This window comes from Pectinophora gossypiella, chromosome 23 (assembly GCF_024362695.1).
Source record: "Pectinophora gossypiella chromosome 23, ilPecGoss1.1, whole genome shotgun sequence".
Classification (NCBI taxonomy): domain Eukaryota; kingdom Metazoa; phylum Arthropoda; class Insecta; order Lepidoptera; family Gelechiidae; genus Pectinophora; species Pectinophora gossypiella.
In genome coordinates this window covers 4,138,441-4,155,068 of record NC_065426.1, presented here as the reverse complement: position 1 = coordinate 4,155,068, position 16,628 = coordinate 4,138,441, and the positions used below count along the sequence as shown (strand labels likewise).

Here is a 16,628-nt window from a genome sequence, read left to right as displayed (position 1 = left end):
ATTATTTCTATCATACACTTATCTTGCAGATAGTATTATTGCTGTTAGACAATTATCTTGCAGACAGTATTATTTTTATCAGACACTTATTTGGCAGATACTATTATGTCTATCATAAACTTATCTTGACGATAGTATTATTTTTATCAGACACTTATTTGGCAGATACTATTATGTTTATCATACACTTATCTTGCAGATAGTATTATTTTTATCAGACACTTATCTGGTAGGTAATATTACTGCTACCAAACACTTAACTGGGTTGCATACAGTGGGATATAGCCATTGTTGCTGATACGACTGCGTGCGGTTGCTGCAGTGCAGTCCGTCTGGTAACAGTCTTACCCTAGTCCAACGGACAAGTATTGTTTACTGTACGAAAACAGTCGAACCATTAAATGAAATGTACACTCGACAGTCGAGGCGATGTCTACTGAACTATTAGCGAGTGGAGTCCGAACGGTACTGAACTGTAAACTAATTAGGAACTACTGTGACCCGGCATCAGGTATCAACTCGACTCTAATTCATATCAAGTTCCTCTTCCGACGGAGGAAACTTCTCTAATTGTATTAAACCGGCAGGTATTGTAGCGAGATCTAAGTTTAATGCGATATCATCGCTCGTTTATTGGTCTATTTCTTTGACGGGGAAAAATTGGTATGTCAAAATAAATTAAATAAAAACATTTTAAATTGATTTATAAATATTTATTGTAAATTATTTCAGAAAATTATCTATATACATGTGTGATCTCTATATTATAATACATTCAAATAAATAATATCAAATACATCACAGCCATTTACATTACTTCAGCGAATAAATGATTTCTGATTTCTGATCAATTCAATAATCGACTTGCAGTAATTTAAAAGAAGACAATACGTATTTCTTTTACACGATTTTCGAAGATTTAAAAAATACTTGATTAAAAATTAATTAATGAAGCAACTGGTGTTTTCCATTTAAACTTAAGTTTGGGAAGAATGATAGAGCTAAGCAAAATGGAACCTAATTGTTCAAATAAATTCGTCTGAACGTTACTTGAATATCAGTCTATCAGGTTTTAATGTAAGTAATAAGGATTTAAATACTGCATCATTTACCAGAACCTAGTAAAGGTCAGACCACCTGAGGGTTGCCACGAGCTCTTCGGTATAAAAGGCGACACGGACTTGGACAAGCCAGCGTTGAAGTCCAGGGACGACGTGCGGTCCCGGAACAGGTTTAAGTTGCCCATGGCAGAGTAGTCGGTCTTCTGGAAGAGAGGCGTTTGCGCAACGCCCAGGGAGCCGCCGATTTTGTCCCTGGAAAAAGAGTAATAATTTAGTAAGTTTATCTAAACTTAAAACCGTTGGATAGAGCCCCCCCGCTGAATGACGTGAAGTGGAATATACCTACAGGATGGCTCAAACTTTTAGTCCAAAAGCGTAATAATTGGGTAGCTTCCTAGGTCAATGATAAATTATGAAATTCTGATTCTTACTCAATAAAGACAGATCGAAAGGTGATAAAAACGTTTTCTTTTTCTATTTAACTTATTTATAAATTTTAATAAAGGAAAATGTCATAATAAGTGCGATATTTTGTCACGTTTTTCTATGACGTCACAGGTTGCTTTGTCATAAAAATTCCGTAGTAATTTCGTGTTTTGTCGTTTAGTAACTCCGGCCAAGTAGTTAATGCCATCTGCGGCATATCTACAATAAGTCATGTAAAAAAAGAGGTTTAGTAAAAAATAACTGATTTGACTAGTTGGAAACTAGCCTATTGCTGAACATATATGAGAGTCTCCCTCTATCTAATTTCTCATTTTGGACATCAACGGAGCCACTCTGTATGATAGGGGTTTTAACAATAAGAAATCTCTAGGTTAAAAAGTCCAAAAAAATAATGATGACTGATGAACCATAGCAGGGTAATAGACTCTAGAAATAGTGACGTCGTTCATCAAACTCACAACCCACAGAAGACCAGAAACATCTTTAAATAACACCAATACATACTTGAACATATAATTGACACCAGCTCCATGAGTGTTGAAGTCCGGTACATTGGGTATGTTGGGCATGTTTCTGGTGACGAAGGCGTTAGCATTGAGCTTGTGGTCCGGAGTGTTGACCAGAGCGACGTGTCCAGCCGCCGTCAGCTGGTCACCGAACTTGGGGATGTGCGTCCCTGTCAGACTAAGCCCGTGGCCTTTGCTGTGGAAAGAGACAGACATATTTTTGATTGTATGACTGCTATAATTAGTTGGTACAATAACGTTACAGATCAAAATATTTGCATAGATAAATTGCGGACCCAGTGGTGGTATAATGGCTTGCTAAGAACTGCGGGTTTGAATACCATCACAGTCAGTATGTTTCAACAGTCTTTGTAGATAGCACTAGGTCCATAGTATCAATGATAGAGAGAGCGATCAACGTAGTTTATTTCAAAGCAGTACTAGGACTCCTATCTTCCGCCACTGAATTGTCCTGACAGTTACTGCTACCCTCTGTCAGGTTCCAGGTTATAGTCCCTGTGACTTGCCCCTTCCGTCCTGCATTGCCGTACCGATGGCTCCCATCTCCGCCTCTGCAACCGTTGAGATCCTCACCCGTATTCCTGGGCAAGGATTCTACTGACTCAGGTCTACCAGACCTGGTCTGGTCTATTTAATAAAAAAATAAACTTACACATTGTCAAGAGCCAACCCGGCTCCAGCGGCGCCGTATCCTCCCTTATCCGTCAGACCACTACCAGAAGCCACAGCGCTGAGGATGTTCTTGTCGTTGCCAGCTAATGGCAACTTGGCGTTCAGGTTCAAACTGCCGTCTGGGTTCGAACTCACGCTGCCCGCCTAAATGATCATAATTAATGCATAAGTATGATACTTAATTAATAATCGGGACAAGGCATCTAATACACTTCTCATCAAAAAAATCGAAACACCTTGCAAGTTTACGTTTTGTCAGGATTATCAGAAAAATGTGTACATCAAGGAATAAATGTTAAATGTCGTTTAATAGTGAGTAATATGAGCTTATCAAATCTTAATGTTAATGTTATAAATTTAAATGAATTTTTCATAGGTTTCGTATTTTGTTAAATGAGTCATTTTTATTCCGTATGGAGTATAAAGGAAATGGATAAAACAACACACGTAAATGAAAAAAAAAGCTAAAAAACGTTTATTTAATAACTTGTATTCCCTCCCCGAGCTCTAATTACTGCTTCCATACGGTTCTTCATCGATCGGATGAGAGTCACGATCACATGCTGTGGTATATTGTCCCATTCCTCTTGGATTGCATCTTGCAGCTGGCTAAGTGTTTCTGGGGCAGGATCTCTTGCTCGAATTCGTCTCTTTAATTCATCCCACAGATGTTCAATGGGATTCATGTCCGGGCTTCTTGCTGGCCATTCCATAATAGAGATATCGACTTCGTTAAGATAATCTCGTACGACGCCCGCGGTGTGAGCCCTAGCATTGTCGTGCATGAATATGAAGCCGTTGCCAATAAAATGTGCATAGGGCATCACATGAGGCTCGAGACACTCTTCGACGTACCGATGACAGTTTAGTGCAGGCAGACGTGGCCCAGACACGAAAGCAAGCTCTGTCTTACCGTCGGCGCTGATTCCTCCCCAAACCGTCCACGAACCGCCACCATAGCTGACCTTTTCTTCAATGCAGCATTGTGCATAGCGTTCTCCGTCTCTTCTGTAGACCTTGTTCCTTCCGTCGTTACCATACAGCATAATTTTACACTCATCAGAAAAGAGAACTTTGCTCCACTGTAGGTATGACCAATTTAGGTGCTCACGTGCAAAGTTAAGGCGCGCTCTTCGATGGTCTGCAGTTAATTTCGGCCCATTTGCTGGCTTATGCGGTACCAGTCCACGATCCTTTAAACCTTCTTCTAATTGTAGAGTCACTTACAGCCACCCTTCGTACAACACGAAGCCGCTGCTGCAGTTGAAAAGCGTTAAGGCGTCGATTTCTTAAAGAAGTTGTTACAATAAATCGATCATCTCGCTCAGAAGTGACCCGATTCCTGCCAGATCCTGAACGGCGCGTGAACAAACCAGTCTCCCGATAACGTTTATAGACTCTATGAACAGATGACAGGCTTAGATGCAGTCTTGCAGCCACAACACGCTGACTAAGGCCAGAATCCAGCAATGCCACAACTTGGGCGGCTTCTGTGGGCGAAGTATCCATACGTTTTAGAAAAAAAACCTTTTTTCAGACGTCCCAAAGTCACAGTATTGAAATAAAAAACAAAAAGTTTAAGGATAGGCGCCAATTTTTAGTTTTTAAACGCTAAATGTACTCCAACCCTAAACACACATTTGTCTCAAAACAGTGATTCATTTCGTTTATAAGATAAACAAATGAAATTCTAATTTTGAATTTAGAATTTTCGCTTATTACTGTAATGGACAAAACGGCCAGCTATACATTTATGTATTTTTTTTCATCGTATGAATTCTTTTTTGTGTTAAATTCGGACAGAAACAATGAAAACGGAAGTGTTTCGATTTTTTTGATGAGAAGTGTATTATCGGGATAAGACGCAGAGTGGATGAAGGATAATAGAATTACGAGAGCGGTATAAAGTCAACACAAGTCACTTATAATTAAAATTACAATGAATTCAACATTTTAAATGAATGTATAAACAATGTACGTCAATCTAAAATATTGCCGCGTTCCCGTGAAGTATTATTGTAAGCGGTATATAAAGCGAAGGTTGTTGGTAGAGTTGGCAGAGGATCCGAAGACCAAAGAGCTTGACCAAATTGGAGATGTCCTTAGAAAAGGTTCAGTACGATCTACTTTGAACCGGCGTAGGTACGCCTGTGAAGCGATTGATGAATGTGGAGGAAGAAAGAGTGTCAGGATCGAAGCAAAGGAAATTTCATAGTCTCTGCTTACCCTGGTGGGAAATAGACGTGATATGTATGTATGGGATAAGACATAAGAAAACGAGCATAATATAATGGCAGTCGATGATTGGACTTGACCTTGAAAAATCGTCTATAATCGTGAACGATTAAGTATTAGTGTCGTGTCTTGAGATATTGGTATTACAAATATTACACGAAGAAATACGTGGGATAGAGAGGTAAGAGACATTTGTCAGTGGGACTGTCTCGCTCACACGCGTTAGGCAGCACATAGTAAGAATGAGATTTTTGAATAGATTGTCCAGGGTGCTTTTAGTAGAGTGAAGAGATATCGCTTGTGACAGAGACGGCATATCTGCCGTTTGGCCTTTAGATTAGAAGAACGAAACAAACCTGTCGCGCCAGCCTCACATGCCTGGGAGCCTCAAACCCTGGCTGAGTCAGAGCATCTTCCAGGTCGTCTTCTAGAACGTTCGCTTCTTCTATCAGGTAGTACGGGTGCTCCTGGTACACGTAACGGGCACTCACGCTGACAGCCAACACCGCTAGAACGAACAACTTTGCGAACGACATTTTTAAAAGGAATTGATTACTTAGAACTTGTAATAGTGGTTGAGACTTAGAACTGAAGTGTGTGCGGTAAGGAAAGCTGTGTCGTTTTATACAGAAGCGTATCAGCGAGTGAATCCCCGATGTTGAGGATTTAAACGACAAAGTACTGGATACGGCTTGGAATAAACAATAGAATAAGTACATTTAAAAGTTTTATACTTTACTGTACATAAGGCACGGTTATATAAGTATACAACACAGAAAACAACAAAACAGATAGGTAGTACAAAAGACGGCCTTATTGCTAAGATAGAAATTACTTCCAGGCTACCTTTGGGTAATATCATATAACCTATACCTGTACTACCTATACTGTATCTATAAAAAATAGTTCCATTTCTTTTTGATTCCACGATACATTGTAGATTGGTATAGAACTGCGGGGCAAATGGAGAGCGGCCAAGTAGTGAATGCCATCCGAGATAAATTTACAATAAGTAATTTGAAAAGTCATCATCATCTCATCTCCCTAGCATTATCTCGTTTTTGTAGGGTCCGGTTTTTTACAGAAGCGACTGCCCTTCCACCCGCGAAGGGAAAGCCAGCCCAATACAGGTTAGGTCACATACCTCCGAAAATACATTTCTCGAGAAAATTGGTTTCCTCACGATGTTTTCCTTCACCGCCGAGCACGTGATAATCATTTACAATCCAAACATGGATTCGAAAATAAATTCCACAATCATTGGTTTAGGCCTGTGCTGGATCCGAACCTGCGACCTCAAAGTGAGAAGCAAGTGTTCTACCAACTGAGCTACCACGGATCTAAGTCATATGAAAACGCAAAAACAAGAAATGACGCATCTAGTTCTCAGAAACTTCATATATTTACATCAATGTAAATATAAGAGGAGATTCTCTTTATCAATTAAACCATTCGTCTCGGCAAAGGAATCCCCTTTGCCGAGAAATATCTAACCAATTAAGATAAGTCACTTTTCCTGAAGTAATATTTAGTTATTATTATTAGTCATAAATAGCTTTACGTCGTTATGAGGAGCTCGGTAGCGCAGCGGTTAACGCGCTCGGTCTGCGATTGTTGAAGTAAAGCAACTTTTGCAAAGGCCGGTCATAGGATGGGTGACCACAAAAAAAAAAAGTTTTCATCTCGAGCTCCTCCGTGCTTTGGAAGGCACGTTAAGCCGTTGGTTCCGGCTGCATTAGCAGTTGTTAATAACCATCAATCCGCACTGGGCCCGCGTGATGGTTTAAGGCCCGATCTCCCTATCCACCCATAGGGAAGGCCCGTGCCCCAGCAGTGGGGACGTTAATGGGCTGATGATGATGAGCCTTACGTCCTACTGCTGAGCACAGGCCTCCCCTCAATCAACCGGAGGGGCCAATGCCCTCCGAAGCATGGAATCATTTTATTTTTTCTAACAATCTGATGATTTAAGCCTGCAATGTCCTTACTAAACAAAGGGCAATCCCAGAAAATGATTTCGACAATGTACCCATCGGGAATAGAACACGGACCTCCCGATCGCGAGCCCAATGCTCAACCACTGGACCACTGAGGCCGTTTATGTTTATGCATTATTAAACAATCAATTCTTACATGATGATGAAATGGTTATGGCATGTCGATAGCGGCACTAGAGACGTTGAAAAAAAAACGATTAAAACAATGTAAAAAAAAACGAATCAAGTTTTTGTGGTAGTTGGCTCGACCATTATAGACAGCGCGGCGATGCGGCTCACCACCTATCACGTTGACCTAACAAAAAGCTCGGTAAGGCGCTTAGTTCATCTGGCGATAGATGTAATTCTGACTACCCCAATTGGGATATAGTCGTGATAGCCGAAAAAAAAATTTTTTCGAATGGCAATGTGTTGGCTATCAAATGAAAGGGCTTAATTTGCACATTTCATATTATTAGTTTCTTGTTGAATTGATATATAACTGCTCAGACATGTTCCAGGTAGGTTTTATCTCCAAATCTTGCATAAAACACATATTGGAAGCACGTTTTCTTAATAAATAATACTTACCAAAATAATATAAATGAAAATAAAAGTTTAAAAACCGGTCGGTAAGGCGATTGGGTCAACCACCGTTCTACACGCCCTATCTATGGACTAATGAAAATGTTTTTACTCCACCGACAAGAGCGCAGCTCTTAAATAAAGAGGGAGAGAAAGTTTAAAAGCTAAAACACGACTATGAAAAAATCACGCTCTAAAAAGTATGAAACACGAAAATATCCAAGAAATTCTTAATAATAAGGAAATAATGTTATGATGAGAAATATAATAATATTATTGCAGCTAAATTACTCAATTGTATACCAATATTTTATGTTTATTTTTTATTTTTTTAAAGAACGTCTAGGGCCCTGTGCCGAGGTTTTTCTTGCAGCTTCTTTTCCCCGGCTATACAGGTTGTGAGAAGCTGCAGTAGTTTTAGGCGGATGAGACGTTCGTTATGTAAAAATTGACGATTCAAAGTGTAACTATGTTACCTACTGAATAAAGATCTTTTTGAATTTGTATATAATCCTTAATAATGAGAAGAATAAGTAGTGATGTTCAGGAGATGGCCGTGGTCGTATGCCGGGTAAACTTTTAGGACAGATTGGAATTCGACCAAGGCTATTTAGTAAACATCATTCGGAAGAATTTCAGGGAATAATTTCTTGTTTCATACTTTTAGAGCGATTCTTCCGAAAGCAGTAGTAGTTTTACAGCTAGTTACATAATATGTAATTTAATTATGTCTGACGTTCAAAAAGCGCTAACTTTGTAAGCCAATTTTGAAAAATAAATATTTTTGAATTTTTTTTTTTTTGAGCGGGTTATAGTTTTTAAACTTTTTATTACCCTTTGGGCACTGAACAAGTCCCAAAAAGGTTCTAGATAATATCCAAGAAATTAAACCATTGCTTCGGTAAATCAGACAATATTTATTGGTCATTAAATCTAATATATAAGTTATTTATGAACATCTTGATACCGCGTTTTAATTCAACCTTATTATACCCTATTTAACCCTAAAAAATATCTTACCATTCCTGAACAAATTGTTACGAGTTGAAGGACGCTTCACAGAATAAATAACGTCGCAATAAATATAGGAAGTTCTATAGAACAGCGCAACTTTTTTCTCGCTTCAACTCTAAGTAGGATGCAACTGAAGACGAGTTTGCTTTCGAGATGACATTTTTTATTTGTTTATTTTCATGCCATGCCGTAGAAATCGACACAGGGGTACTGTCTCCACAACGGCTAATAGCCGGGACCAACGGCTTAACGTGCCCTCCGAAACACGGAATCATCTTACTTTTTCGGACAATCAGGTGATTCAAGCCTGAAAAGTCCTTACCAAACAAAGGACAGTCTCACAAAGTGATTTCGACAATGTCCCCATCGGGAATCGAACCCGGACCTCCAGATCGTGAGCCTAACGCTCTAACCACTAGACCACGGAGGCTGTTGCTGTTGAATACTGTAATCACATAGTAAATATATATCGTCCCTTAGCTTACAACACCGCTCAAGTCGAAAATTGGCGGTTTTTACATTTTAATGCCATTGGATGAAGAAAATAAAGGTTAAAATAAAGTAAATCGTCAAAATAAGTATAAATAATTATTTATTAACCGCTAACTAGAGTATGTATTAAGTAGCAATAAAAAAATATACAGATATTTTAAATAAGACATTTTTTTTCGTCTCCTGTAAAGTTGGTAAAAATGACTTAAGCGGTGTTGTAAGCTAAGGAACGATATGCTTACATAATAGTATGATACTGTATGTAACAAAACTCGAGATAACAGTGTCCTCTAACATGATGGACTAATGTTGTGGGCGATAGCTGATCCCTTATCACCATATAAGGTTTTTCATATCCAGCTTACGACATCGCATTTCGGACCCACGATACCCCTAGCGATACCCCTGGTGGTATCGTGAGTCTTTTAAAGTCAAACGATACCCCCAACTAATAGTGTTGTGACACTAATTAATAATAGTTTTGTCATCTAGTTATTTGCCAACAAAATCATCGTATTTCATCTTTATCAACAGTGGCTGCAAGTTGTCTTTGATTACTTGTGGCTTTGCCTACCCCATTAGGGATGACGGGCGTGAGTTTATGTTAAAAAAAAATTAAAATTTAAAACTGTTTATTTCAAATAAAAATATTGGGTACATTTTAAGGTTACATGCTGAATCTTAAAAGTATAAAGATTATTTGCATGCAACATAATACTGTTGAGTTCGTTTCACTCGCAGTTATCTAGTGATTGTAGGTATTTATCTACTGTAAAGTGGCGCCTGAGTAGGTTTTTTATATAGTTGTCTTTTTTGACCGTTATTTTATTGATAATGTTGTTAGGTAGGTTATTAAGTATGGAAGGCAGTGTGTAGTCCCATACCCTTTTTCCATATTCATTATTGTATTTAGGCAGCTGGTACAATGCCAACTGTAATTGGCGAAGATTACTAGGCCTACTTTTCTTGGTCAGCTCGTTGAGATGCTTAGAATGTTCAGTGATGATGGCAATTTTAACTTTATCGTACACATGCGCGACTTTACAGTATTTAAATAACATTTCATAATCGTTTTTATGTATGTATGTATGTATGTCGAGATAACAGGATTCACCTCATGAGAGTAGATCCATTATCAATTGACCGCGCGTTATAAGCACATGAGGTCAGAAAAGGCCAAATACTTATAATACAATCCTTTATTTCTAAAGTTATGTATTTCTCGGTAAAAGGGGAATCCTAAGGCCAAATAAATTGGTCGATTGATAAAGTGTGGAGTAACATTGATGTAGATACTAATGTGGTATCGGAAATCTGGATGTGGCATGAGATTTTAGAATTTTTAAATGAGGAACTTTCCAGGCTACGTCTTCCAAAAAAAAAAAACATTCATTCATTTTCATTCATTTCATTTCCAAAAAATATACTTAGATGGCGCTGTATAACGTTATCTTCTAATTTGGCTGTAATGGCTCAATGTAAAACTGTAAAAATAAAATAAATTTTCATGGATAACAAACATGTATCTATAATTTTTATTTTTAGATATATAAATGATGACCCTAGTTAATATACACAGGCACAACACATCTTCCACACTTTATTATTCTTTTCAAAATAAAGAGAAGCAGTATATTAATAAGGGAAACGTGGCCTGGGAAGTCTCTCTTTGTATATTACAAATAAATACATACAAGTATAAAATCAACTCTATCCCTTTTATCTCGATAATTACTGAATGTATTTGGATGCGGTTTTATATTATTATGATTTTTTTAGTAGAGTAAAAGCGGTTCACTTCTTATAAGCAAGGGACAAGTCTAACCTGTTTCTTTTTTTTTGAGGTGTATTATTTTTATATTATTTAAAAAATCAGAAACGTTTACCACTATAGCGGTGCCCTCAAATATTTTGATCATATATAGAAAAAAGATATACGTAATAAATCTTTTTCGATTTAAAAATTAAAAGGCGTTTGAAGCTTTTTAAATCATTGAAGGTACTTGGACGGCATAAACTGAAAGTGAATCCGCTGTGGAGCAGCGTGGTGGAGTATGCTCCATACCCCTTTTTTGATTGTTTGAGAGGAGGTGTGTGGGACGTATATAGGTTTTAATATTAAAACAATAACATAGGTAGGTACATTAAAACCACAACAAAAATAATAAAGCTTTTAAGACAATACTTTGATAGACGATTTATTTATGAGTCATGTAAAGTCTATTAAAAGCTTACAATAATAACACTTTACAAAGATAACGGAAACCACATCCAGTACATTGTTCTTTACATCCTCAACATCGGGGATTCACTCGCTGATACGCTTCAGTATAAAACGACACAGCTTTCCTTACTGCGCACACTTCAGTTCTAAGTCTCAACCACTATTACAAGTTCTAAGTAATCAATTCCTTTTAAAAATGTCGTTCGCAAAGTTGTTCGTTCTAGCGGTGTTGGCTGTCAGCGTGAGTGCCCGTTACGTGCACCAGGAGCACCCGTACTACCTGATAGAAGAAGCGAACGTTCTAGAAGACGACCTGGAAGATGCTCTGACTCAGCCAGGGTTTGAGGCTCCCAGGCATGTGAGGCTGGCGCGACAGGTGCGTTCGTTTATTACCTAGTCTAAATTCACAGACACAACGGTTTCCATGGTCCAGTGGTTAGAGAGTTGGGCTCACGATCTGAAGGCCCTGGGTTCGATTCCAGGTGGAGACATATGTCTAACAAAATATGAGGCTTTGTGAGACTGTCCTTAGTTTAGTTAGGTCATTTTTAAGTTCAAAACGTAAGCTGTTACCGTGCATTGGAAGGCACTTTGAGCTATTGATTCTGGCTGCTAATCCAAACACCTTCCTTGCCGCACTGAAACGCCGAGGTGGAGTATGCAGAATACCCTAACCGATTGAATGGCAAGGGAAGACCTGAGCATAGCTTTGGTATATAGGATGTTCATGTTTGGTTTTATGGTGTAGTGTAGAGACATCTTCTATTAGTCATAAGCTAGTCAAAAGTCGATGTTCTTAGGGAGTCAACCTGGCCACAGATCACGCTTTGACCAATCCAAGCCAACTGACGTATCTGAATTATTTTGCTAAAGTAATTTGTGTCTTATTGACAATATCAAACGGTACAAATCAGATTCGCCAAATACGATGTTAGCGACGACATGTAACCCTTTAGAATAGACTCACTATACACTCAGACCCCTATCCTTTAATAGATCTCTAGCTCCCAATATAGCAATGGTATTAATTTATGAATCAATCACCTAACAGATCGGCAGCATGAACACAAAGCCGGACGGCAGTGTTAACCTGAACGCCAAGCTGCCACTTGCTGGCAACGACAAGAACATTCTCAGTGGTGTGTTTTCTGGCAGCGATCTGACGAATAATGGAGGATACGGCGCCGCTGGAGCTGGATTGGCGCTTGATAACGTGTAAGTTTGATCTTCTTCTTTAGGGGTTGTGAGGTGGATGACCAACCTAAGGAATCCTGGTGTCAGGATTATTATCCAGCGCCACAGGCTGCTGACATGGTTCATATAACAAATACGTACTTACATCAGTAAGTATAACCGGGAACAGCTTAACGTGCGAAGGCGTGGAAGTGAAGCACGGATCAATCTTACTTTCGGACTATGGGTGATCAGCCTGTAATATCCTAACCAAACCAGGCATCACAAAGTGTTTTTTTTTTGTAATATGCACCATCGGGATTCGGACCTTTGGATCGTTTGTTAGTAATAAATAACATAAACTCACGACTATATCCTGATGGGGTAGTCAGACGTACATCCATCACAAGATGAAGTAACTACTCACGCCTTACTAAGCTTTTTGTTAGACTTCTGAAGCACGAAATCACCTTAGCTTTTGCAGACAACCAAGTGATTAGGCCTGCAATGTCCTTGCCAATCAATAGACAATCTCACAAAGTGATTTTCGACCGTGTCCCCACTGGAAATCGAACCTGGACCTGATCACGGAGGCTGGTGTATTTCTCCGAAATTGTCTAGTCTAGTCTAAAGTATTTCTGTCTCTTTCCACAGCAACGGCCACGGGCTTAGTCTGACAGGGACGCACATCCCCAAGTTCGGTGACCAGCTGACGACGGCAGGACACGTCGCTCTGGTCAACACTCCGGACCACAAGCTCAATGCTAACGCCTTCGTCACCAGGAACATGCCCAACATACCCAATGTACCGGACTTCAACACTCATGGAGCTGGTGTTAATTATATGTTCAAGTATGTATTGGTGTTATTAAGGGTGCTTCTGCTTTTCTGTGAGTGATACACAATAAGTACGTCTTCTTTTTCGAGCATAGGCATCATGTCTCTGTCGTAGTGAAAGGATTCGCCAATGCGTCGAAGGTTCTTGTATATTAAGTTTAACTTACTAAAGTATGACATTAATTCAGTATGACATTCAATATTATTTATTTGTATACTATGATGTTGTACCAGTTACATATTAGTTTCAAATCACAGACCCTTTCGGGCACAAGAAAATAGAAGTTTAAAATAGAGAAGGAAACTTTTCATATTGTAACATCAGTATCATTAAGATATTCACTAGTGCTGTAGTAACATTTATTCATTAGAAGTTCATTTATTTTTTTAATAAAGATTTTGTTACTTTTTTTCTCTTTTAATATGTTAGGCAGTTTATTATAAATTTTGATAGAAGAATGTAGAGAGACCAATCTAGATATAGATAAAGGAGACTGAAACGATTTCATACATGACAAATTTTTTAGACCATATCCCAACTTATTACATTTTGGCCCACCGTTTTCCATCTCCTTTAATCTTTTTCCATGATGCAAGGTGTTTGTATTTCTTAAATTCCAACGATTTAAAGAGTAGATTAACTTAATAATCTGTGACTCTTTTTCCAGGGACAAAATCGGCGGCTCCCTAGGCGTTGCGCAGACGCCTCTCTTCCAGAAGACCGACTACTCTGCCATGGGCAACTTAAACCTGTTCCGGGACCGCACGTCGTCGTTGGACCTTAACGCTGGCTTCTCCAAGTCCGTGTCGCCTTTCATGCCGAAGAGCTCGTGGCAACCCTCCGGTGGTCTGAGCTTTACTAAGTATTGGTAAACTAAACTACTAAATAGTATTGTATGAACGTTTCATAAATTGTCATTAATTTTATAGGCTGTGATGTATTTTAGAATCGAATATTTTTTGGATTATTTAAATTTTTGTATACTTAATAAAATTTCATGAAAAACAACTTTTGCTTTTCATTTATTAATGGCGTATATAATATACAACCCGGTAAATACATATAAATACATCATCATCAGATAGAAATGTTATAAGTAGGTGATAGATAAAGCAGAGAGGATTCTAAAAACTTTACTTCACTGAGTTACTGAGGGAACTCTTCATAACTTTTAATTATGCATATTCGTTATGTTTTATTTACTTTTAATGTTGCGGAAAATTATAAGACTAGTTCGAGAGGAAACTACTTTTATAATTACTTTGTTCGTGAAACATACTTCAGTGGTTCTTCTTTGCTGGGCTTGGAGAAATGAGAAACTAGGATACAAAGAAAAAATATCGAAAAATATGTCTCGGATTTATTTGAGTAAGGGGTATAACTTAGATTATACAAACTGCCAAAACATGACTAGTTTAACACGTTCACTATGACCCACATATGAGGCAGTAAATATGAAACTCATACCTACGTGCATGTCCCATGTGTGGGGCACATTTTTTCTTGCCATAGTGTGTCTAATAGTGTCTATGTACTTAAATACCAATGTGTTTATCGAAAAATAACATTGCACGTGAGGGGTTTATATCTAATTTTCAGTTACAAAGAGAACTTGTTAATCTAGCCTACAAGATCCCACTGCTGGACAAAGGACTCCCCATCTTCCTTCAATTTTTCGCGATCCTGTGCAGAAGCGTCCAAAGCGTCACGCTGCCATGTCTTTTGAGGACTAGGCGTCGTGGTAATAATAATCAGATATCAAAACATAACAACCGAGCGAGACCGAGAAGGACTTACGATGACCAAATTGGAGATGTCCTTAGAAAAGGTTTAATACGATCTACTCTGAACCGGCGTGCGTGTATGAAGCGATTGATGAATGTGGAGGAAGCAAGAGAAGTGTGTCAGGATCGAAGCAAATGGAATTCTATAGTCTCTGCTTACCCCGGTGGGAAATAGGCGTGAGTTTATGTATGTATGTAAAACATAACATTACTACGATATTTTATAAAATAATGATTTATAACTTCCACAAACGATGGTCAAACGTCTATTACTTACCCAATCGTACACCCGTCGTGAGGATGCTTCTAGATACTTTTTATTACTAAGAGCAGTCCGACTGTCTTGCGGATGCAGCGCTGCTAATGTGAAGGCGCCTTCAGTTAAAGTTTGTTTTTATTTATTTATAAAATCAAAACATTATCATGACAGGCACTTAACCTAACGCGACAATGTTAAGATAACAATTGATAAGCTACTCTTTGGAACTCAGTCAATGTGCATATTGTGCATGCAAACAAATCCAGATTTTGTGACATTTCATTTAGCGGGCAAAACTTAAGCTTTGTCCTTGCTACCGGCACTTTAAACAGTTCAGCTCTAGGGTCTCTTCGAAGTCTGCTATTCGGTACCAGAATGTTTATTAAAAAAAAAAAAAAATTTTTATTAATTTTATTAAATTCTAGATTAAGTAAATTAAATTCATCTTTTTTGGGGTTATGTATACGTTTTTACAATAAAATACCAGATAATATTTTAAATTTGTCAGAAAATAAATTTAAAGCTCACGTGAAGCTTACTTTATGTAAAAAAGCTTATTATAAGATTAATGACTACCTAAATGATAAAACTGTCTGGTATTGAATGTGTTCCTCTAGTTATGAAATAACTTGTAATGTATATCCTCATTGGTTTTTAAAAGATGTGTTGCTGTTGCAGTTTCTTGTCATTTCTTCTCCTCAGCCATAACACCTTGCGAAATGACGTAAATTCAAAAATGTTACATTGACCTTCAACAAGTTTATCCATGATAATTACGTAGAATAAATGATTCTGATTTCTGATTTCTGATTTCAGACAGATGCCCATATTTGTTAGTATTACTCTATGCATAAGTGAGAAGACACGCTTGCGCAAGACTGCTTGAAATGAAATTATTAATGGTAATATGGCCAGTTTTCAAAATTACATTAGATATACGTAGGTATGGTAGGATCCTACATTTAGTAATTGGATTAATCAAAGGTACTCGTACATCCATCGTAAGATAAACTAAATACCCACATCTTACCTGACCAGCTGACGGCGGTAGGACACATCGCTCTGGTAAGATATTTTAGATTAATGATTTCCGTCGTGAAAGAGCCGTAGGAAGAACGCTTGACTCTTACTGTGAGGTCGCAATTTCCTGTGGTTCACCTAAGTGGACTACGGGAAAAAGGACATCCCCGTGGTTCATCTGGGTGGACTACGAGGTAGACCACGGGTAATAGAGGACAGGTACGAATCCCAGCAATAGAATAAGATACCTGATTTTAAAAACGGACCCACTAAAGTTATGACTTTTAAATTACGCGAATGGCTAATTAGGTACTTACTAAT

General features: G+C 38.2%; 2 protein-coding genes across 2 annotated transcripts; one reads left to right on the top strand and one right to left on the bottom strand.

Annotated features, from left to right (window-relative positions):
- Positions 1 to 698: 698 nt before the first annotated feature.
- Positions 699 to 5,529, bottom strand: LOC126377404 (attacin-like). Its single transcript, XM_050025139.1, has 4 exons — positions 5,299 to 5,529; positions 2,688 to 2,851; positions 2,013 to 2,210; positions 699 to 1,313 (listed from the first exon to the last, which is right to left on the bottom strand). Exons 1-4 carry the CDS (start codon positions 5,476 to 5,478, stop codon positions 1,109 to 1,111), a joined length of 747 nt encoding a protein of 248 aa, XP_049881096.1. The 5' UTR covers positions 5,479 to 5,529; the 3' UTR covers positions 699 to 1,108.
- Positions 5,530 to 11,360: 5,831 nt separating this feature from the next.
- LOC126377403 (attacin-like) lies at positions 11,361 to 14,252 on the top strand. The gene is made up of 4 exons (XM_050025138.1): positions 11,361 to 11,609; positions 12,285 to 12,448; positions 13,061 to 13,258; positions 13,912 to 14,252. The coding sequence occupies exons 1-4, from the start codon at positions 11,430 to 11,432 to the stop codon at positions 14,114 to 14,116; spliced, it is 747 nt and encodes a 248-aa protein (XP_049881095.1). The 5' UTR covers positions 11,361 to 11,429; the 3' UTR covers positions 14,117 to 14,252.
- The last annotated feature ends 2,376 nt before the right edge of the window (positions 14,253 to 16,628 follow it).